Genomic DNA, 25,285 nt, shown 5'->3' with positions numbered 1-25,285 from the left:
TCTTCAAGAACTTTCAAAAGTCCTTTCTGGATAGCCCAGCCACCACTGTGCCTTGCAATCCAACAGCCAAAGACACAGATGTTTTGTTAAAACTTCCAAATGTGCCACACCTATTTATTATCTTCATTTACAAATGCCCAGAACAACTCTGCCATCCAGAATATAACAACTTCAGAACATAAACATCAGACATTGGTTTTATACATAACTTCTTCAAATCAGAACGCATTTAATTTTTTTAAAAAAGCGTAACTGATCTTTATTCTTTTCGAGTTTCACTGAAAAAGCCACTAACATTAGGATACCTCTTAAGGGAATGCACAGTTATTTGCCCTACTCGTGCTTTCTTACATGTTTATCTTCCACAAAACAAAAGTGGGAGTCACAGAAGTGGCTCCTGGATTCCTTAGTTTACAATGTTATACAATATCTTACCATACTTATAACACCTATTTAGATCACACTGCTGAGAGGAGTGGGAAGAACACCACAAAACAGAAACAAACAAAATGAAATTTAGATTAAAATTCTGTAATATTAAGAATAATTACTTAAAACAGTATATTGCATTTCATCACCTTTACACACACACTTGTGCGTATTAACATTAGCACATGTACATAACAGGCCCCCCTATACCGAGTACCACCAGGAAAGCAGAGAAGCCCGTCTTCACCGTGCACCCCCTGTGAACTGAAGAACACATGAGGACAGCAGAAAATAGAGAACAGAGATTAACCAGCCAAATAAGGCTTCCCTCCGTAAGCTAACGAAGTCCTGTTGAAAACATTAGGAAAATTAAACCCATTGTTAGTGATTTTCTGAAAAAGGACTAGAAAAGTGTTTTTAATGCTAAGAATTCCACATAATATGTGGATACTATCCAAAGTCTGATATTAGTTGCAATCAAATCAAAGGCCAAGGTCTCATGCTCTAACCTACATGGCCAGAAATCCTAGAAAGTCCCACTGATCCAAAGTCACCTCCTCTCACTGTCAAAGACCAGGGAAGCTCTAGCCATGGCAAACTTATGTGAAAGGATATTATTTCTCCACAATGTGCTATAAAATGGTTTTAATGATTACTGTGGGTTCATGTCTTCCATAATAATGATAATGTATGCAACCATAATTCTGCAAAACTTTAATTCTGCATTTTTTCCTTGCTTGTTTTTTCAAATACATTGCAGGAATATGCTAAATCATTTTGATAAGAGAGAATGGGTCTTTAAAAATCTCACCTACATTCAATGTAAAAATTTCTCCCACAAAAAATGGTTTTCATTACTAAAGCAGCATGTATTAAAAAATTCCATGCAGAAACATACACACAGAAATGCACTTGATGAGATGAATTCATGTAACATTTTATGTGGATTCCTTACATCAGCTACTACCACCCTCAGATACAATCTGGCTCATGTGTCTGTGAGAAAGCTAAACAGATTCAAAGCAAAACCAATAAAGTCGACACTGTATTGTTGCAACGCAGAGATGCAGAAGAATTCAAAAATAACTTCCCAGAGATGCTGAGCAACACGCAATATAGCACCCTGAAATTCCTCACACAGGAGCACGTTGTAGAGCACAGTATGCGCAGTAAACTGCTCATCACCGTAGCCAGGTAACAGCCACACTGCAATCCTTACAGCTTCACCAGTCTGACCTGCCTTCCAGTCATCACTGGAAAGGAGGAAATCGAGGGCCCCAAAAGAGCAAAAGTTCAGTACAAAAACTGTACTAACAACCTGGTTTTTTGCAGCACTCAATGAATTTGTCATGCCTATAGTTGTATCTAAAATTAAATTGGGATTTGACATCCTAGACAATATAATGGGATACTCCCTGGCAAAAGAAATTTTATGCAAGTCATGTAGGCACAGTGTATCACTGTAGATCAACTCAGCCAGAGACAGAAAAACAGCTTAATGTTTAAACATTGTGTTTCCTTCCAGTCCGGCACACATTACACAGAGGTTTCAGCAAAACAGGACTGGCACCAGCCTTGCCTGATTATTTCCTTCGTGTATTTACTGATTTTCATATTAATACCAATACTTTTGATATCCTACCAAGTTCTAAAAACCTGAGGCGGAAAGTATCTGTGCCCTCAGTATCCAAAACTGCTTCTCAGCGTTATCAAGGAACCTCCTCCTGCTCAGTCAAAACACTGCTCTGCCACTTGCAGCAATACAGCTCACTAGATGCTCCCGAATGCTGCAAAGATGCCAGAAAAACAAGAAAGGTTCATGAACCAGGGTAAGAGATAAGCATATTCAAATTATGAGTTTGTGTAGTGTATCTTAAAGCACTGGTCTACACATTTTCAATGCCAGCAATTTAGAAAAATAACTCACTAAATATCCCGAAGTTCACATCTGCAGTCTATATGTAAGTCAGTCTCACATTACTCAACAGGGTTGACTGGTTTTTTTTTAATCCACTAAGGCAGACTAATCAAGACCCTTGACCTAAAGCAGTCAATGCATCTTACTGAAAGACTCCTTTCCTAATATGCCCAAAGGCTGTACCTATATAGCTCATTCTGAGTCTAGCCCAAGTCAAGAACTATATGAAGGAGCAGCTGATGAATTACAAGGGAAAGCCGACAGTCCTCTAAGGCTTGCCTGGGGTTTTTTGTTTGGGTTTTCTTGTTTTTGTTTAAGACTTAAGCTTTTTATATTCTTTTTAACCACACCTACTTAAGCCAAATGGCCTTTAACAAACTGAAAGAACAAATCTCTTAAAAACAAAACATGGCTCATCTTCCACTAAACATTAAGCAAGCTCTCAAATAACATCACTCTTTCCCACAACTGCACTCAGAAGGCAAAAACCATACTGGACGCTCATGATTATTTCAAAGATTAAGAGCTGAAGTCAATACCTGAATATTTGCATTGTGATGATGCATATTGCTTCAAATAAAACCTTTAGATAACCTGATTTCACCACCATTAAACACACATTCACTTGCACATCACCTGAAAAACAGAACAACATGATGATCTAAATGCAAAGAAAACCTTTTTAAAAATCAATGCAAATGTTCACAACACAATCTATGAAGGGGTTAAGAGAACTTTAAAACTTCATCACAAGGTTTCCTGAAAGAAAGAAGTCACTAAAACCATATCTGTCAATCTCCTGTCAACTTCTAGTTGAAGAGCTCCCAACAAACTCAATCAATCCCTCATTCTGCAAGATCATAAGTGAGGAAGACAACATGAAATTATTTAAGTGCTCCAAAAGAGCATGATTGTGTGGTTTCCAAAGTCTCAAAGCTCTATCTTTCTAGAGTTTTGTCTTGTTTTTTTAAAAATGGCATGCAACAGGAAAAAGCTATGTACATTAAAAACAAATACAATAAAAGAAACAATATAGGAGATAAATATACTTTTATGCTTATTAAAATAAAATAATACCTATGTGGCAATTTAGCAGCTGTATTGGGTAATTTTGGTATGGATATTTACCTCATGAGCTTTATTTCCCAAATCCAAAAGTTCTGGTGCTTTTAAAGAAAACCATACATATGTACACCTAGTGGCCTGTCTGTCTCATAAAGGAAGAATATATTTAAAGGTAAAGACTTTGTTGTACCGGCATCAACAGGACATAGCTCAACTACACCAAGTGAGTCCAGAATTCCAACTACATTTTCCATCAATCCTCAAGGAAAAGATACATCAACCTACACTACAGCTACTACAGCAAACAGCCACCAGCCTCACTTTCTGAGGTCCAAGCACACAAGCAGCATTTTACTGAAGACATTGTCTAATCCAAGGTCTGGATCCTGCCAACACTTGCACATGCCTAACCTGACGCATATAAACAGGGATTACTCACATGCTGGAAAGCAAGAACATGAATAACAAGCATGTTCATGAATCAGCAACTATGTTCAGGTAGAATAAAAAGCCAAGGTGAAAGGAGAGGGGGCACAAGAGGCAAGAACATTGTCACAAGGTGGTATTATTATTATTATTATTATTATTATTATTATTATTATTATTATTATTATAGTGAATGCTCCCTACTGGATTTCTAGGAAAGCCAAGTCAGAAATAAGTTCAAAGAATACAGGCTTTGAGGGTTCAGGTGTGAAAAGGAAAGAATTCCAGCAGCATCCCAGCAGATGATTTATCATCTGAATACATACTAATTGGTCAGTTATGTAACAAGTTTGCCAAGAACCAACCCTTAGACTGTCCCTCTTTACCCAATTCCCCCAGCTCTCCAGCTGAAACACCTACTGGTTTTAGATTCTTGCTTGCTTTCTTTTTCCAGCTACAGGCCAGTTGCATGCCTGGGAAGCTTCTGAATCAGGGCAATATGGCCTATTTAAAATTCAATTCCTTTAGCAACCAACTCAAAAAATTTCTAAACTACAAACAGCAGCTCTCCAGAACAAACTAATTAATGCTGTGAGCAAGCAAACTGCTGAGCAACTCAACCCAGGAATTTTGGAACTGGAGGCTTTAGAAGTTGTGAGGAAGGAGAAGGTGGGGATTATCTGTATAAAATGGCCTGTTCTTAACTTCCTCTGACACCTGTTTGGGCAAGAAGGACTTTCCAGTTCTACCAAGTTATTCTGTATTGCCCAGCAACCATTCATTGTCAAGAAAAGTATCTTTAAGTGTTCACCCCCAGTGGCCATGTGCTTCCATCAGCTGCTTCAAGAACCATCAATTCCAGGCACCCCACCCTGCTATCACCAGCTTCTCAAGCCTGCAAAGGGTGCTCTGTGGAGATCAGACTCCTCTTGTATAACAGCTTACCACAGGAGTTCCAGAATTTAACCTTATGTGTTAGTTACAAAAGCAAGAGATGCTGGTATTACCATCTGTCACCATCAATATACCTACTGGTGCACCACAGCCTATGGCAAGCATGTAAATGTACCAATTATACAGGAAACATTATATGTTAGGTCTTTTGAACTGGTTTCTAAGGTATAGTACTAGGGACCAGCTTTAATATTTTAGTAATTTTATTTTGCATTAACAAGAATTAATATACCAGAGTGAGACTGAGAACTCCAAAATATGGCCCTTTTGGAAAAACACAGGTTCCAACATTTCAGATCCACTAACACCACTCGTCTTGTCAGGGAACAGGACCCTTCTTTTGTGCTTTCATTAGAAAAGTATCGGTTTGCCTCAAGCCGAAGCTCAGTCGGTGTGACATTTCCAGCTCCTACAGGAGAATGATTCAGTTCTACATTATCACAGTTCACAATAAAGCAGGCAATGACTTGCATCTTAAAGGTCACAAATAATGTTTCAGCACTGACTACACAATTTAACTTGGAAAGTCGCAGAAGCCTAAATGCCTCAGCTTCATTACTACAGCTCTGTCCATAGCATGTTGTATGCATCAATAAGTTTTGCCATCTCAATCAATACTATGAACACCGTACATAAGGAAATGTTTTTGCTTTATTACATGTACAGCATTTTAAGATTGTTCACATCTATATGTTATAAAAAAAAACCACCACACACACACACCCCCCACAGGAACTAATTTTCTCACACATGCTTGGGACTGAACAGCTCTGAATGATACCTCTGTCATTGAGATTTTGCTGCATAAGAATTACTAGAAAAAAAGTGAAAAGTAGAAGGAATTTATCAAGACTTACTAGAAACTTTCCAACGACTAGCATTTTGAATAAGGAATTGCAATGCTATAAAATAATAATTTAAATACCAATCAGGACTAAAGGGAGAAAGATAAAGAGAGTAAACAGGTGCAAAGGAAGCCAAGAAGCAAATTGAATGGGGAAAACAAGCAAACAAAAAAACACACACAGAGAAAGTGGTAAAAGCAAGCAGCAAAGAAAAAAATAATAATACTTAGCTCAAATTACAAGCTGCTGACAGAACTGGAAAGCCCAAAGTCACTACCCATGTGGTACTGGGCTGTGGTCTTTATGATCTAGACCAAAGGTCCAAAAAACTCACAGCAATCAACACTGGTTAAAACTCGAAGACAACGAGACTGAGAACAGTAATTAAATCAAGCTAAAGATCTGAAACCTCTGAGACCTGCAAACTTTAGCTTTAATGAATAAATTGGGAGCTAGTTAGAAACTTGTTGGCTTTTCTCACTGATCATGTCTGAAAGTGAAATTTCTGTGTCTCTTTCAGGATGCTCATAGAAGTAACAAACTAAACGAATCATTCAAAAAATGTCTGTTGCTCTTCTGTAATTTTGTACAACACCCAGTCCTGCATGTGTCCAAAGCAGCTTGACAGTTGTACACACTGATAGCACAAAATTAATATTAATTCATTTTACACTGATGAAAACTGTGTCCCCATGAGTTTACTGTGGCCAACTTTCTTTCCAGACCCTCCTGAGCACAGCAAAAATTTAATTGAGAACTACAGCCCTTGGGATCTGTGAACTACTAAAACACACGTTCCCTTCTTTGGGATGGAGAGCCTACTTCCATTTACTGACTATCAGACATTTCATTGGGAATATCCCTCTGGACACTTGCCAGAAACTTACTGCATTTCTTTAGCCTGGCAATTCCAAGAGCTATCACAAATCTGAGATCGAAGACCCAGGTACTAAAAAACTAGCAGTGAGTATTTTATCTAGTTTAATTACTGCTCAGCACGGCTGAAGACCTATACTTCCACTGTGACTTCTGAATGCTGCCTGCTTTTTCATCTGCACCATTTAAGAAATCCCCTAACCAGGCTTGCAAAGCTGCCCTGGGAACTAATAACAGGTCTGGAAAAACCCAGACATACTGCTCTACTTCTCCCACTCTTCAATTTTCAGTGACGGAAGGGAGTGTAAATTGTACTTAATTGCAAAATTGTCAGTTCAGTCCTTGAGTCAGTAAATTATGCTTTTACAATTTCTCCTCATTCTCCCCTCCCTCTTTTCCCAGGGAACGCACACTTCCAGCATTATTTCTCATCTCCAACACATCTACTGGTTTGTTCCCCTACCCCGCCGCACCGCTTCCTGAGATCCCCTTTCCTCTCCCTGGCTCCTGCAGCACATCCCTACTCCGCTCCGCACCCCACACCCTCCATACAACCTCTCAGCTCCTTGCTAGCTCAAGGTCACTCCTGCTCATGAGCTCCTCTCACCACTCAACAGCAACATTTTGTGGGGCAGGGAAGAGGGGGCACAACGCAGAGGCCCCAGCACCAGTTCCAGGCAGCCCCACTCCTGGCTTCCCAGGGAAAAACCTGGAATTACAGCGTTTCTCATGGGCTTCCTCGGTGGTGCCAGCAAGAGAAGTGGGTCCCAGCTCTCCATCCCCTACATTCACACATATGGAGCTTGCCTTTGTGTTTGTTTCTGAACATGCTAGAAGACTTGGCATATTTAGAAGTAAACTTTAAATTCGATACTGTCTGAAACAATTTCTTTTTTTATAAAGCAGAGAGAAGAAGTTGATATAATCCCTCTAAAAAGCTACAAAAGTTTGAATTCTAACTTCTTCCTACTCCTATAAATGCCCACATTTTTTTGGACTGGAAATAAACACTTAATCTCTGGAGAAGTAGAAATTGGGGGGGGGGGGGGGGGGAATTAAAAGAAAAAACACAGAAAAATAAGTCATTAATAAGTCTTATTAAATTATAGAAGGAAAACTTTCAAAGTCAATCTACAACAATTTCCCTTTTTTCCTTCCTGACCCCTTGAAGACCTTCTTTAAAATGCTATCAATCTGGAATTTTAAATTTTGAAGCTTTAAAACTTAAATTCCAATCTTGAAACAGTTAAATAAAATACCTCTGAAGCCTAACACGCTCTGCTTTTGAAATACAAAATGGTGCTAAATCCTTACAGTAAAAAAGCCATTATGTTATGGTTAAGCTTACAGGCGCGCACTCACTGATTGCAGCTGTATGGGTACAGAAAAGCAGGAGACCAACTGCTAATATAAAAGGAAACTGTGAACCTAGAAGTTTAATAGTTGTGAAACCAGCAGTGAAGCTTTTTAAGTTTAACAATCTACTCAGCTCGAGGTTAAAGCGCTAGGAGTGCCTTTGTAGCCCCTCAAGCTCATCCCAAAAACAAATTACAAGCTTTACAAGAAAACCCACCTTTTTCCTAATTTTTAATATCACAAAAACATTAAGTACAAAGCTCTACATTATCTGAGACAGTCTAAAACCTAGGTAGTCCCATGAGATTTCTGGTTTAGCCCTTTAATTACATTTAAAAGAAAATACATTTTTAATAGTACCTGTCAAAATGAAGTATCTTTCACTGTATTCCTGTCTTGGGCACATTTTATGTCACAAAGTATACATTATATCAACTATAAGAATGAAATATTATCTGCTTAGGAAGATATCTAAGAGATAATTAAACGCTCAGAAGTAATTTATTTCCACATCAGAAGGGATACGTTATTCTATCAGGACAGACGATTTCTCACATGCATGATAGAGATAATCTACCAAATCAAGTATTTAATAATAATTCATCGATACGCCCCAAACAAATAAATAAAAGCACTTGGCATACTACTTAGAAATTGGCCCCTGTGCAAAGTACTGTGATATTTTTAAACTCACCAGTCGCTTTCACATGGACAGAGTCAATTTCTCACAGAACCATTTACACAAAAGCACAAGGTAGTAAATAAAGGTCCTACTCAAGGAGGGGCTGGTGTCTCTAAACACGACTACATAAAACAGAGCAAATGGCACTTTGTTCAGCTTCTGCTTTGACAGAAGGTAGTCTCCTGTTAGATTCTGCACTCTGTTTACTAACACTGTTAGGCAACCTATTCTTGAATTAGAAACAAAACAAACTTTAAAATACACATTTTATTGGAGAAACTGTGATCCACAAACCACTATATAGGTTTAGGCTTAAAATAAGCAATCAAAACCCACTACAGAAGGCAAAAGATATTACATGGGAACTGAACTGGGGGAAGAAGAAGAAAAGAAAGCTCCTCATAATGTAAAGACAGAGTTGTCTATATTGGAAGTCTTTTGGCAGTTATTGGACCCCAGTTCTTTCCCTTTAGCAGTCACAACAGCTGTTTACTTCCCTCCCTGTTGTGTAGATAAATACTTACAAAAGTGTCGGCTCTACATTGTCCAGCTAGCCATAAGAACTGTGCGTATAACTAACAGCCTGAGTTTCCATTCAAGTTTACATATCACCTTTAAAGTCCAACGGGAGATAATATTTAAAATGAGAAGGAAGAAAACACAAAGTAATGGTACACGTTGTGTATATTAAAATGGAAAGAGAATCACTCATGCTAGTATAGTGAGCAGACTGCAAGCTGAATTCTGCAACTTTGAAGACAATTATGTTGCTGATTACCTTCCCATTTCCCTCACAACAGCACATTGGAAAAAGAAATTAGCAAACACTACTACAAGTGGTTACTGGTTATAAACAACTTTCACCTCCAACAAGCATTCAGGGGATGTACTTTGTATTAGCCTCCTCTTCCAAACAATACTAAAATTAAGTGTACCACTGTAAGCTGTCATTTTTTCATATACTAATGGTAATTTTAAAAATTAATTCAGCTGGATAGGTTCAAGTAAAGGTATGTTAAAGATACATATTTTTTGCCCTAAAGAACAGAGGAATTCTGCATAATATATACGAAGGTCTATTTCATTTAAGTATTTTAAATATAGAATTCAACAGTTCTCCTTGCTACCACATTTACAGTTTGCTACTACACCCAAAAAACAAAAAGCGACTTATCGGCCTTCAAAATTGCCAGTGAAAAGGAGTAAAACTCCTAAATGGCAGAAGAGCAGATGGGTGGTGAGACTTCCTACAGGGAGATATCAACATAAAACCCAATTAAATCTGAATACAGGTTCAAACAAGACCCCTCTTACGGCAGTTACCCTCAAACATTAGCTCTTCGCATAACACATCCAGGACAAACTCGGGCATAGCCCAGGATTTTTTCAGAGGCGCTCAGTGGGCATGCAAGCAGCCTCATGACTAGTTACCATGAGACCTCCTCAGGGAGTGAAGCTGGAATATAAAAACAGCGCTTGAAGGCTCAGGTCCTTTACCTTCCTACGTATGTGATGGTTCATTCTTAAGGTCACTGTTAGTAATCTCCTGTGTACTAATTTGTAGACATGTTTATCACAAGGGAAACAAAACCCTAATTCTCAAAGTTAGCTTTTTATTAATACTGATAAATGAAAGCACCAAATCTTTAAAACCTAAGAAACTGCATTGGGAGGGCTTCCTGGCTCTTACAAACTATACCATTTCTCATAAGAAAATAAAACCCTTTAAGAGCTGCTTCTGTTTGGAAAACACTGCGTGCACATGCAGTTGCACTGTGTACTCCACCCTTATTTGAACGATGCTGTCCATGCTAAGAGTTTGGTAAACACAAAAAAAAAATCGTGAGGGTCTAATGTTTTGTTTTATTTCAGTGTATTATAGTGTACGACTTTGTGTAATGTATATGTGGCAGGACCTCACAGGATGGAAAAATGGACTGAACAGCAGACACTTCAGACATTATATGGTCTGACATCAATGGGAGATGAGGGCACTTTCTGCCTTTCGGAATGAAACCCATGATGTTTTTGTATGATCGGATTCATACTTAGCCTTGTCTTGTTCAGAAGATACATTAATGGTACTGGGCTACTAACATTCCCCAGCCTTAAAAACAAACAAACCCTGCAACTGCCAAATCTGGTAACAAAACCAAAAACCGACCCCATATTTCTGAACCAGTCAACTTGTACACACAGCGGAAAAGAACACCTGCACATCACCTGAAGAACTGCATATTCTTTACCTGTAATCTATAACAGAGAATTACCATTTACTTCAATTGAAGCATTTCTCATCCAGAAACACAGCTGCCCTTGCAAGGCCTTGCGTAGTTACACAAATTCCCTTTTTTTTTTTTCTTTTTTTTTTTAATTACTGTTTTAAAGCCTGGTATTCTCCACATAAAAGCAGACTGCGGCTTGTTTTGGAGGTGGAAGAACAGAGGAAGACCTGCAGGTCAAAGCCTAACTTAACTAAGAAGAAGGTTTACACTCAAATTCTCCTTGTCTAGGTTTACAGCTAGCCCAATTGTTCTCCTGTTCTAACCACCAAGAAGAGTTACAGTAACACAGTATGAAACAAACACATGTTTGTCCGGAGAAAAATAGTTACAACATTTATTCAAACGCACATCTGCTGGACTCCTGCCAGCCAGCCTACTCCAGCAGCCTGGCTGCAGAGGGGAGCTGCACAGTTTTGCCCGGTCAAGAAGCGACTGTTTAACACGACCGGCGGCTCCAGAAGAGCTCGGGGGAGGAAAACCCCTTTAAGTCCGGTTCTCCCGAGTCCCCACCGGCACCTGGCTCCAGAGGGTGAGAGCAGCAGCAAGGAGCAGGCTGCGGTGGCTTCTCCTAAGGGCACCGCACAGCATCCACGGCACCTCTCGGGGACCAGTCCCGGCGTGCCCGCCAAAAGAGAAAGGAAAATGATCGGGAGCGCAAAACACGAATCGAGAACCCAAGTGCGAACACAGGGACTTTTCCCACGCCCGCAGCCGCCCCGCTTCCCTCCCACCCTCAACAGGGGGTCCCTGGGCTGCCCAGCCCCCAGGGCAGCCGCTGCCCTTCTCCTCCCCCGCACCTTCCCCCGGCCCCGCCGTGCCCGCGCCCCCCGGCCCCACTCACCGGCCGTCTCGGCCGCCGCCGGTGCCCCCGCCACGCCATTCAGGTAGAGGATGGAGAGCAGGTGGGGCTGCGTTTTCTCCAGGGCCACCCGCAGGTCCTGGAAGTGGTCCCGCTCCTTGGCCAGCAGCAGGGCGATGAGCAGCTCGGCCTTCCCGCTGCCCGCCGCCTCCAGGTCGCGCAGGTCGCGGGGGCCGAGGGCGCCGGCGGCCTCCAGCAGCTCCACCACCTTGTCCACCTCGGTCATGGCCTCCGCCAGGCTCTGGCGGCACTGGGCGAGCAGCTCCTTGTGCTTCGGCTCCATGGCCGCGGCAGGCCTCCGCCGGCCAAACTTCGCCCGCCGAGGTCGCGCACCGCCGCCGCCCCCCGGCCCCGCCGCTCCGCCACCGTCGCCCCCGGGGAGGCGCGGGCCGAGGGGGGGCACCACCGGCCGCCCTCCTCCGGCAACCGGCGCACCCGCAGCGGCCCCCGGCGAAACTTCGTCCCGGGGAAGAGGCGCGGAGCTTGGGCAGGAGCTGGGCCGAGGGCGGCTTTGCCTCTTCCTCCGGGCCGGGAGGCGCCGCCGCGCTGCCCCTCAAGCAGACGGGGGTCCAGCCGCTGCTGGGACTGCTGCTCCTCTTCCTCCTCCACCGGGCGGCCCTCTCACTCCTTTCCGCCCCGCCCCGGGCGGCGAAACAACTTCTCCTCTTCCCTGCCCTCGGGAGCGACACAGCCGGGAGCAGGAGCCGTGAGACGGGCCGCGGCCGCCGCCTCCCGCGCACCCCCCACGCCGCCGCGGGGCAGCCCGGACAACTTCTTTCTCCGCTCGCTACAGGACACACGGCCGCGGGGCGAGGAGGGGGTGGGGGGAGACGGCCTCAGCTCCAAGCGCCTCCTTTCATTCCCGGGCGCACGCAGCCATATTGGTTGCACAAGGCTGCCGCAGCGCATTGCCCGCCCGCCCGCTGCTCGCCTCCCGCCGACGCGCCGCGGCGGCTGCCTCTGCCTCTTCCCCGGCCGCCGCCCGCCTCCCGGCCGTCAGTCAGGGGCTCCCCCGGCCCCCGTGCGGCGCGGAGGCGGGGCGCCGGCACCCGGGCGGAGCGGGCCGAGCGGGGGGAAACGAGACCCACTCTCCCCCGTCGTGTCGTTCCACGCCCCCACCCCGGTGCGGAGCGGCCAGCGGGAGCTTCCCCCCGCTCCTCCCTCCGGGGAAGTGGGGCTTGGCCGGGGCGGGAGGGGGTGATCGGCCCCGGCTGTCTGGGTGGTTAGACAAAGACTCCGCTGCGGCGGGCGGTGCTCTTCCCTGGCGGCGGGGAACGGGGCCGCCAGCCTCCCCCGCCCTGACGGTCCAGACCCGGGCGGGCGGCCCGGCCCGTGGCCCTGTCCGGGGGCGGGAGCCCCGCAGGAGCGGCCGCCTGTTGATGGTGCTGGCGGTGCAGCTGCGGGACTGCCGTCTGCAGCGGGGCCACAGCTTCAAACGCCAAGATTTACTTCATCCTAAACTAGAAAAAAAGCAAAACGTCAAAATAATAACAGACCGCTTGGGGCTTTGTCAGTTAGAATTTACAAAATGTAAGTTTTCAAACAAAAGATCTAAACATTGGTAATATCTGTTGGCTCATCTTCCCCCGCAAAATGCAGTTTCACGAGTGTTCGGTGAATAACCAGGGGCCAGGTAATTTACGAATAGAGTACAGATGTGTCTGTACTCAGCGGCAACAGCAGGTTGTGATTGTTCAGCAAAGAAAAAGGAGAATAACAACGTTTCTGTTTGAAAGTAAACAGTCTGCCAAGATCACCTGCACCGAATGGTACCTTAATTTGCAAACAGCTGGGGGAACAGACTGCAGAATGGCTGCAAGCAATTATAACCTTAAATTCACATTTTATATGAAATACTTTTGTCTTGCTGTGTAGGCATGTTTCTGATATCCTGCAAAAATAACAGCTGTAATGACACAGAAAGAGTGTTACCAGTATTTGTGTTATCCCCCTTACATGTAGTAGCAATCAAAATTATCTGAAAGCCTCCTTTCTGATCACTTGTATGCTTTACTTAGTGCCCAGAGAGCTGGACTCAGTGAGGTGGAAGAGGAAACAATTCTTCCCTAAAATTTTCTGTTAACACATCCATTTGGAGAATTCAGGTGCTGAACTGAGTTTCAAGTTACATTATGTGGTTCAGCAGATGATGATGTCTCTTGTATGTGAAAACAGCCTTGGGTTATGTGCATAATCATGGTATGCATTCTGCTGCTATTAGTGGAGACAGATACAGAATAAAGGAACCTAGGGATTTTTCTCAACCTTAAAATTCATTAATTAAAACAATATTTGAAAGTATGGCATAATTTTGAAACAAGTTTTTCATGTTTGGTCCATTGTTACTTATGCTCTCTTAGATTCATTTCTTCTAATTTTGCATCCATTTTTTTTTAGCAACTTTCTTTACTAGAAAAAATACACAGAGCTTTGTTGGCTAATGACTGATGTTGTAAATTCCTGTAAACTTTGCTCTTTCTAGACTATTTAAATTCTTCAGAAAATCTGCCTGTTTCTCTCCAATAAGTTAGGAAAAGTTTAGCCAGTAAAGTAATCATACATTCAAGAAATACTAGTTAACAGCGGTATGCATTAATTGTTGTCTTCAATTCAGCAAAACAAAGTTGAAACAGGACAGAGTGAAAAGCTACCAGTAAGACATAAGCCCTGCCCCTTGTCACCTGGTGCACAGCCGGAGTTAGCAGCCCATGCCGAGGCATTGCTGTCTGTGCCCACAGCAGAACCAGGGGCAACTGATCGTGCAATGGAAATGTTTTGTAAGGCAAAAGCACAAGAGGACTGAATAAAGATTTCACAAATTACTTGAGTGTTTCCTATTTTGTAAGACTTTCTAATCCCAGTCCTTTAACAATAATGTTTTATTGTGTGTATGTGTGCTTATATAGTTTCCTGGTAAGAACAGGAAACAAAACACCAAATTTCATCATGGGCCATTACGGTAAGAGCCGTACATTAGATCTATGCAGCAGCCGTCCGCTACTTGAAATACTGAAGAACAATCTCAATTTTCATCCTCTGCCTGACTCAGCACTCGGGGTAGGTGCTCATGGCCAGTGGCTGCAGAACACAAGAATGGCACCATTCGGGCAGGGCAGGGCTCGGGGATCTCCAGACCCATTCCAAAGTCTGGAGGGAGGTGTGTCTTGGCAAGTGTTTGCTCTGGACTCCATTTACTCCTGCCTTTCCCAAATGTGTGTCTTAGTCCTTTGCCCTTCCAAATAAAACAGGGCTCTGCTCATCCTCCAACGCCCGCCTCGCCTTTTGCTTGTGGATCCACATCTCCCATCAGAGTTGCTCAGATATTACCAGGTGAATCCCTGTCGTATCAGTTTCTTTCTTTCTGGTAGTGCAGTTACCATCTTTCCACCATCTCTGACTTCTGAGAACAATGGCGAGTTTCATTTGCTCTCAGATAAATTCAGATACATTTCTCATTGCACAGATACATTTCTCTCATCCGTGGGTCCCCAGACAGGCAATTGCCTGTATAAGAGAGGGACTTTGCTGTTACCTCAATTGCTTGGCTCCCTCCTCAGCAAGTGCAGGGAAAGTCTTCATAAGACTTAGCTATACAGATCATCTTTGAAGGCTGAAACTGTGAAACATATGCAAATTCGTTATAACACAGGTTTATGAAGTTACCAAAATTCAGGTCATTACAGTGCCCCAGAATGGACAACCCTACTGCCAAAATAAGAAGCAAGATTTTTCTTCAATTAATTCCTTCCTTCCTTCACCAAAATTAAAAAAAAAAAAAAAAAAAATAGGCAAACTCCTCTGGTTCCCCTGCCAAGTTTTCAGAAAAAAAAAAAAAAAAGGTATCTGTGGAATAAATTTTCAGAACTAAAATCTACGTTAATCTAAGACAGATCCCTGAAGTGAATTGAAGTCAACAGTTGGCACTGAATATGCAAGAAACAAACAGGTGTTTATCAGAGTACCAAAAGGAAGGCCATTTTTTTGCTTGTTTGTTTAAACCAAATAAAAGGAAGGAGTTAAAAAATGTAATTAAATATGGAGTCCTGACACAGGATGTCATGGGTACTTGTGTAAAATTGGATTCAAACCACAGCTTGACAGGTTAGCAGAAGAAGCAGCTAAACAGTTTTTTTCTAAGCTTTGGAAAAGCTTTCCAAATCTTTCTTTTTTCTTTTTTTTTTTTTTTTTTTTTTAATTAAGATTTGGAAATTAAGCTTCTGTGGCTGTATGCTTTGGGCATTAGAAAAAAATCCACAACTTTGATTTTTTGGGAGAGCATATTAGGCTAGCAATACCTATGCATAGGAAGCTTGAGAAACATTTGGGGAACAGAATGGGGACATGGAGGCAGAAATCGGGGGTTATTTTTATTTTTATTCAATTTTGTATCTTCTTTTCAGAAAGAAAACGAGAAACATTAGTGTTGCCATGCAGAAATGAAGTCTTTCAAATATTGATAAAATACACAAGGCTGAAGATGGCATCAGACCTTGGGGGTGGTTTTCAAAAGCAGAAACTGGAATTTGAAAAATCAGTTTGATTATCTGCTTGGTATATGTGCCTCCGAAACACCTCCTTCTCTAGGTTTACGATGCAAACCTTTGAAAATACTAAGATCAGAGTCAAGAGCAGTGGAAGAAAAATGCAACCTTTAGTACAATATTTTGTTCCCATAATTGTCAATATACCTTTTTATTATGCAATAATCATAATGCTTGTGTATGCAAACTCAGCTCTTTGCCTGAAATACTATGTTGTGTCATACATTCACGCTAGAATCTAAACAGAGATTCAAATTCACATAATCTAGCACGTAGTTCTCACTGTATAGTATACCTTCCATACAGATCAGAGAACTTCAGGTTAAAACTGAGAAGACTGTGAACATCAGGACAATCAAGCAGGAAAGGGGAAGAGGAGAGAAAAGGAAAGGAAAGGGAAAGGAAAGGGAAAGGAAAGGGAAAGGGAAAGGGAAAGGAAAGGAAAGGAAAGGAAAGGAAAGGAAAGGAAAGGAAAGGAAAGGAAAGGAAAGGAAAGGAAAGGAAAGGAAAGGAAAGGAAAGGAAAGGAAAGGAAAGGAAAGGAAAGGAAAGGAAAGGAAAGGAAAGGAAAGGAAAGGAAAGGAAAGGAAAGGAAAGGAAAGGAAAGGAAAAGAAACCTGTTTTCAAGATTAATTTCATTGCACATGCAATGGCAGGGATTGTGCCCAGTGACTGTTCTATCTCACAATATCTTTGCTTCCAAAAGCTGTTAGATTATGAGATTTATATTCTACATCGGTCATCCACATATGGAGTGATACTACTGTATTATTTTAGCTTGGTATGTTCTGATAAGGCACACTTTAGAAACATCTGGGTTCTAAAACAGATCTCTTCTACTCATTTTAATAGGACTTTTTATAGGACTATAGTCTTCTGTGTAAAAAACACCTGCCTTATCAAATACGTCCTCCTTCTCCGCACCCACCTGCTGACTGCTGCCCGAGTCACAGCAGCAGCTCTGCTGCTGTAGTTTTACTGTTAAATCCTCTCCTCAGTGTCATTAATCTGAACCAGTCAGAAATTCCAATGGCCAAAAGTAGAGGATTTTCTTTAGGATTAGGAGGCTTTTTTTCTATTATTTATAAGTACATGGGAGACATTTTATTTGTTTTTTGGCTTTGGAGCCCTTAGGATACAGGTCTTCAAGATTCATTGGCAGCCATGTGTGCTAGAAATGGTTTTGTAATGAAAGCTAAGCTTCTCACATAATCACATGATTCAAGAAACTAAGGGTTTAGAGAAAAATATCAAGAGATTTACAGTAAGTTAATGAAAGCTGACAACACTGTGCATCCTGGGGAGGAAGATTATATAATCTCCTAGACAGGTATATGAAAAATACAGGAGATATGAAGTTAAGATTAGAACTGTCTAGATAGAAAGTAAACACAACTGACATTTTGTAATAGGTATTACATGAAATACTAACAGCTAAGCAGTTCTCAACAGAAGTTTATTGTTTCAGTTTGATATAGCTTATAGACAATTAATTAGCATTTTCAGGATAGGAAGATGCTGGTCTCATTGGCCATCAGATCATATCTCATTTACCCATAAAGAGGAAAAAAAACCCCGAACATAATGTGAGCAATCTCAGTGCTACCCAGGCAAAATATTTCACCTGGCAGTGTGGCCTCCAGAAATGGGCTGTGCCCATAAATCCTGAGGTCGTCAGTGCTGCTGCTGGAGCTGTGGGCCGAGGGAGCTGCTGCCGGACTCTCACAGAAGCACAAGGATCATTTGTCTTCCTAAAAATGTGTAACCGTGAACTCCAGGAAATGGTTTAGCTCTTTCTAAAATGAGCTCCTATGACATACAGTATGAAGGAAAGCAGACCAGAGGATTATATTGCTGCCTGCCTTTTCTTCTTTCTTTTTTGTAACCTTAAAACCTGTTGGTCATTTCACCTTGCACTGCACGAGGCAGTTTTCAGGTTATAATTATTTTGGCCTATTCACACTCTAGGCAGGAGCTAAACTGGTAATTCAAATTAGAATGAAGAAGATTAGACAGTTTCTTCACTCAGGTCCAATACAAAGAAAACACCCTGTCTGCTGAAGGTTTTAAATTTCCATGGGCTGTGGAAAAAGCAAATAAAAAAAAAGTTTTACTCAAGGAACTAAAGATTTGCCTGTTAAAAGAGGAAGAATAGGTGCTCCTCTAGGGTGGAATACCTGGCACAAAGGGTTAGTTGGTTTGTTTGGGGGAGGAGAAGAAAAGGGGAGGTAAATGGCTCCATAAACACAATCACTTCTGTTTCTCAGACAACTCCTTCCAAAAACAGACAGCAAAGGAAGACCTGCAGTACTACAGAGGCACATTGGTGGTGATCCCACAGGGCTGTGAGGCGCCCTGCATGCACCTCTCAAGCACCATCTGTTTAGAACAGAACTGGGGAGCAATTTAATTTTCTTTGGGAGACTGGGCTGACTTGTGATGTGGTTACGTTCTCTAAGTGAGCAGATGTTAAACAGCCCCTTTTAAAAGCTGTTACTTGCAGTTTGTTATTGGTTTCGTTTCTAGGTCAGTTTTTAAGTCAAGCCAAGAGAGGCTGTTCACACCAATCATTTGCTTTTGCTTCTTTTAGCACTAATGGGGAGGTAAATGCAAGTGGATGCCCAGAACATCCCTGGGTAACTTCTAGAATCAAGACATGCACAAGCTGAGAATTCATAAAAAGAAAACCCAAACTGCAGATGAAGGAGGTAGACAAATGTAGCAGTAAGGACTCTAGGGTAAGTCTCGGCACGGTTTGAGCATCTTCTTGGTTTTCCTGTCAGCAATGAGCGTTTTCAAACTGTATTTGCATCTGAAGGCTCTTGAATAAGGAAGGGTATTTTCTTGTATTCCATTTCATATTTGAAGCCTCAGATCTGCTAAGAATTATACGTATACTTTTAATAGCAAGTCGTTCCACTGCTCCATGGCATGCAAGGGTTGGAGTTGAATACATCTCAGTTACAAGCTAAGTTTTTGAGGATCTTCAAGCGACTGAAAGGACCTAAGACTTGATCCAAGACTCTGTGCGGGTAACACTGATCCTCCCATTGATTTAAAATGGCTTTGGTTCAGATGTCTTGCTCATTGTCTCCCAAAACATACACATTTTATTCTAGCATTAGAAAATTTAGTATGTTAAAAGAAACGCAGCCAGAGAGAAAGGGAAGTTGTTTTGATAGAATGTAATTCTTGTCAGACATTAGTATGATGGGTATAGAAAGAGCAAAAAAACTCTAACTATGCCTAGCAGGCAGAAATGACAAAGCAGAACTTTAGAGAGACTCAGAGGCAGCACTCATTTACAGATGGTGAGCATGGGGCAGCACTTTGATCGTGGGACAGCTGGACTTGAAGAAAAAGCCTCTTGATGCTAAATAGAAGCCAATAATTCTTGAAAGCTGCAGGGCAGTTCTGATATCTCTAGTCTGAGCCCAGAGAGCTCCATGAGGAAACAGACAGGTGGGCACGCAACTGCGGTTCTCTGTGTTTCTCTAGATCCAGTGCAACACCTCTCGTGTCACACACGCCTGAAGAGCTGGTCCCACAGCTCATCAGTTTTGTAATGTTTAAGCTAAAGGAGGAGCAGAAATGGCAGTTTATGTCCCGCAAAAAACAGTACCCAGAGTATCTGCATATTGGATTAGACCAATACTCAGATTTGGTTTGACTCCAAAAGCTTATCATACGTGGAAGCGGATGAGCAGGATTGTGGGGAGCATCCAGCCCGAGGGGAACATCACCCAAGTCCAACAAAAGCTATTTTGCTTCGTCATGAAAGGCTCCAGCATTCTGAATTCATCTGCTTTATGAAATGGGAAGGCAGTTCTAGTGTACTTCCATTAATTGTGTACAGTTTTATAGTCTTTGTGAGAACCAGACAAATGTAGATGGTCAGGAGGCTGAAAAATATGCTGGTCTTTAAGGAGACCGCATGTGTCATACCCATAGCTAAGATTTTAACTGCTATTTGACAGTGATACATTGATGTCTGTTTACATAAATACTACATAAATTCCATATGTTTGTGATTTGAGAAGAAATTTTTACTTTTAACATTTCAGGATATTCCTTGTGTGGGAGGAGAAAATTATTTTTTTAGGAGGTAAAAATGAGACTGGGATTGCAGTGAGAATAAAGTCAAAAAGAAACCCTTGTACAACTTCATCTAGTCAATTTGCTCAGGTGAAGCAGACTGTGACCAAGATGTAAATAAAGACTGAGGAGTGTTTAGCATTACAAAAATACTGGACTCAACTGAAATCAGTTCTGAAAACAGTAACTAACATGAAATGAAGTAACTCCTAAATCACACTCCATTTTAGAAGGTAGAAGGAACACAGCCTCTGCGCCAGTCTACATGCCTTGGCAGGGATGGGAAAGCTGTCAGAGACTTCCAGAATGAAATAATGTCTCGGCTTGGCACGGTGGCAGCTGCATTACCAGCTTCCACAAGGTTTGGCCATCCAGTTCAGACTGAGTTACAAATCTTCAGCACATCTGTATTTTTCCCCTCATAACACAAAAGTAAAAATTAAAAATTCAACAGTTCACGTTGACTAGTATTTTTCAAAGAAAAATGTCTTAAAAGTAACTTAAAACTTAAATTGTTTTAAATGCCAAGAATTGTCAGAATTGAGCAACAAACAAAAGAACTCCCAAACCATATGAAAAATCCCATCTTGATAATAAATGGAAAAGAACATATAGCAAACAGCATGACTCAGAATAAGAACAAACATCTGAGAAAGTCCTGAGCAGCATGGAAGCCTTACAAAGGGTTTAGATTAAAATGATTCTTCCTGAATCCAGTCTGCAGCCATGATGTTCAGAGAAGTGTTGTGCAACTGTTTGAAATGTATAAAGATGCATTAACTGGAGGGAATTTGATGGATAGAAATATTTAATATAATGCATGTATCAAAGCTCATCCAGTTCTGCCGAGTTGCAGTTCTCTAATTGGTTTCCAGGGGACTTGGATTAAGCCCCGATGTGGTAATAAAAATACTGTGCAAAGGAATAACTGAAATAAAATCTCTCCAAGTCTGCTAGGGATATTCCATGAAGGATTAATACACTTCATCAGCAAGGCAAGCCAAATATTATACTTTTTACTATGGGCTATTTGTACTATTAGAATTTTTCCCTTTAACTCGTATTCAGAGCTGCCACTCTCCCCCTCCAGAATACTAATGGCAGCACAGAGCTTCACTGCGTCACCCCCTCTCCTGTCCCCACAGAAGTCAGCCTCTGTCTTGCACGTGACTTAAGAAGAGCAACTTGTAGCCTTTTTCTGCTTTCTCTGGAAGATGAAAGAATAAGAACTGTACACAGCAGATGCTAATCATATTGTTTAATCCAAACATCCTGGCAATAAAAACCTAAGAAGGTATATGCCTTTTACTAAGTCTTCTGTATAGCATGTAAGTTTTGACAAGCACAGTCCCTTCTCTCACAGTGATGATTCTGTCATCTCCTCTCACAACATGTTGCTGCAGAGACACTATTACGATTTAATAGTCTTTAATAGACTGAATCTAAAATACAGAGAGCCTAACGATTTCCCCAGGTCACACAAGCCTGTGGCAGCAACAATTAACTGATTCTACATGTGCCAGCTACCTTCCAAAAGCTGTGCTGGTCATTGCTTCTCCTTGTTTTTGCTCTCAACAGAATATATGCAAACACAAGCAAGGGAAACAGCACTGTCAGATAAGAGGGAAGGACCAGCAGCAGGATAAAGAGAAATTAAACAGCTGACTACAGTTCTCAGTGCTGACAAACAGCCACATGAAGCAGAGATGCCTTTCATTTCAGCTTAGAGTACAAATACATTCCCTTATATAATAAGGTCTTTTTTTTCCAAAGTTATTTGACCGTGATTGTAATTTTGATGGCAGTAGATTTCCACATCCAGATGTGCTGAGGAGGTTTTTTTCCTTGAGTGGCTGAATCACCCTCCAGGCAAAGCTCACAGTACCCTTGCCTGGCTGAGCTGAAGGCAGCCGGTGGCACAGTATGGTTGACACAGCCGTGCCGCGGGGTAGCGGTGTCACCAGCAGTGACAGTCACTGTGGGCCCAGAAGGGAGGAATCTGTGTGAGAAGGACAAGGAGAAAGAGACAAATGTAAAGGGGAACCAGAAAATGCACAGCAGTGGCGTTAAGTCAGAAGGACTAAATTTCTTCCTAAAAATGGAAGTTCAGAGGAAGCCTCTGATATAACTGGAAAATGTCTTCATGAGCTGAAAATCTGGAAGAATGGCATATGGGAAAGTGAATGAGTTGTTGTGTGGGCTTGTCAAAGTACCTACACATCCAGCAAACATTTTAGCATCATTGCACTGGAAAAGTGCAGGGGTCAGGGTAAAGAGTGAGATGTGTCCTTCATCCAGGGTGTGCATGAAGGAGATCCCCTGCCCACTGTGCCATTCAACAATGAGTCAACCAGCACCGCTGCTGGTGCTTCCAGCCTGCACCGTGACATGGCCAAGGCCATCCTTGTCCCTCCAAAAACAATCAGCAGTTTACAACAGAGATGCTGTGAAAGGATCCCCCACCTGTGACTGTGCATTGCTCAGCCTTCATTCTGTAGGACAGGGGACTTTAAGAAGCAACTCCTGTATGAAGTAACAGAAGAAAAATAATATCACATGATTAAAAACTGAGATGAATCACACCACACTGCTAATCTCAGAAACCAACAAACCCTGAATAATACATCAATTCAAATAATTTCTAAGTCTCAAACCTAATTCCAGCATTTTCTGGGATTCCTAATGTTTACTGGCATAGTCTCACTATTGCTTTTGCATTTATTGGCAATTTATTTTCTTTACTTTGAATTTAAAAATCTGTACAATTTAACATTTTATACTGGTGCATGCAGATAGAATTGCCATATGTATTGAAAGGCTGGCTAACCAGCAGCCACTTTCACAAAAAGGAGAACAAAATGCCTGTGGTTAATAATCCAGATACCTGCTGCTTTCACAACAGCTTCATTTCTGGCCACAGCCATCAAGGAGGAGAAAGAATTTGGTATGAAATCCTGTGGGGTACCTCAGCTTTCTGTGGGCCATGAAAGTCACAGTTACAGAGGGACCCACATGTCCTCTTTTATCCATGGACTAAAACGTAATTTCTGTATCTTGGCCCAGTAGCAGGATTTACATATTATTAAAAACCTAAGATAATGATTTTCCAGGAGTGCTTCTGATCTAACTGCAGGTATCAACACTAAAGAACAGATCCTTATTTGCCCCCTAATTTTAGATATGATCTTCCATATGGACCGTACCAGAACCCAACATGCACAGTAGTTTTTACATTTAGCTGTAGCATATCACTGTAGTTAAGGAGCTGTAACTGTGCATAGTTGTTTGGGAGTATTATAACCAAACAGATACAATAACAGAAGAAAATAATTCAGAATCGTTACTCATTATTCATAGTCATCTAATGAATTAATGATAATTTAGCCGTCACTTGTCACAGCCACTGACAGTAATCTCCAGTACAAAATCTTAGTTCTCAGGAACACACACATTTTCCAGCTGTTTCCATCACTTTACTGGGTCTCCTTGTAGAGACTACAAGTATCTGTGTGTCACTTTATCAAGCCGGCACCTTTCTGTTCCCCCCTCAAATAGATATATACTTCCACTCTGCTTCTATATCCCCTTTTCCTGCTCTGTCTTTTCAGCTTTCTTCCCCCTTTTTTCAGCACCTGCAGAAACCACCACATTCCTGTGCAGCGTCAGCCACACATACCATCATCACTTCCAAAAGGAACATGCAGTTATTCCCGATCTTGCAGGCTTGGACTCACAAGTCAGACTCTTTTACCATCTGATGCACACAGCAGCTTTACAAACAACTAGAAGGAACTGTGGTGGTTAAGACAACACTGTATTCAAAGAAGCTCAAAGCCAACCGAACCCTTAAATGCAGCCAGTCAATACTAAGCTCTTGCTCAAAAGACCGCTGCGAATTGGGTTACATGTCTGATGGGAACCAACAAAGCTACGGGCATCCCTGTAGCTTTCAGACATCAAAGTAGAAGTCATCCTTCTATATCTTGCTGTTCTCAGCTGGCTGTACACAGGGAAGACCACCTGTTTCATATTATTTTCTCCTAAACATCCGTCTCTTGCATATCTCAGCATCACCTTCACGTATTTTTAATACAGCCTTGCTCTGGGTTTCTGCAGCAGCTGAAGAATGAGAGATGCTGCCCAGCGAGCTGCCAGAACTTCATGCTTCAGAGCAGCTCTTGGAGCTGTATTTCAGTGCTCACCACGGGGAATGAACGCAGATTGTAACCATCACCACTGCATGGAAAACGCTGCAACAAAAGGCACGTCCCCTTTCACAGCACAGATCCGCTGCCCTCCTTCTCCCGCTTGCCAGGAGCAACTCGCTGTGTTCCTTTGGGAACGACTACAGCCTTCTACTGAAGTGCTACTGCGTCCCGTTTCGGTGGGTTTTTAAGCCAGATGGGGCAAAAGATAAGCAAGTCCTCACTGATTTGTGATAAAGCATGTCTGGAATCTTTTCTCCTTCTTAGGAAAATGAATTCCCTTAATCTCCTTCCTCACGTGTATGATTTTAACAGGTAACTTTCCTTCTCATAGTTGTATTTCATCTCTGATATTGTAGAAAACATTTCTAATAGAAAAATAAAGAATTGCTACCCAAACACCCCTTTTCCCAAAACAAAACGCTGCTCTCTAGTGGAAGATGATGATATGACCTACTTTTATTAGAAAGAATGTTTTAAAATTTTCATTTTATCAGTTACAGGAAAACTTATTTTCACAAGCACTGGCATACAAGAGTAGTATGGCTGCTGTGTTTTATTTCTGTCTTTCGGATTGTGTAAGGCTTGGGTATTTATTCCTCAAAATAAATACAATGCATTTAAATACAATACTGTAACAACATCCAAACAATATTATAATGCACAAATATTTGGCAGGTTAACACATTTTCTAATTTAATCCCCTGAAGTTTTTCTGTTCTCAGACATTATAAAAAATACAGGTCCATT

The 25,285-nt window shown here is 41.9% G+C and overlaps 1 protein-coding gene across 4 annotated transcripts in view; it reads right to left on the bottom strand.

Moving 5' to 3' along the window:
• DLG5 (discs large MAGUK scaffold protein 5) overlaps positions 1-12,066 on the bottom strand; it is a 107,956-nt gene extending 95,890 nt beyond the window's left edge. For all 4 annotated transcript variants that reach the window (XM_065843388.2, XM_071811777.1, XM_065843389.2 and 1 more), the window contains exon 1: positions 11,678-12,066. In XM_065843388.2, coding sequence (XP_065699460.1) covers positions 11,678-11,978 — 301 coding nt within the window. In that variant the 5' untranslated portion in view covers positions 11,979-12,066. The remainder of the gene's footprint in view (positions 1-11,677) is intronic.
• Between the last annotated feature and the right edge of the window lie 13,219 nt (positions 12,067-25,285).

This window comes from Patagioenas fasciata, chromosome 8, assembly GCF_037038585.1.
Source record: "Patagioenas fasciata isolate bPatFas1 chromosome 8, bPatFas1.hap1, whole genome shotgun sequence".
Taxonomy (NCBI): domain Eukaryota; kingdom Metazoa; phylum Chordata; class Aves; order Columbiformes; family Columbidae; genus Patagioenas; species Patagioenas fasciata.
This window is presented reverse-complemented; position numbering and strand designations above follow the sequence as displayed.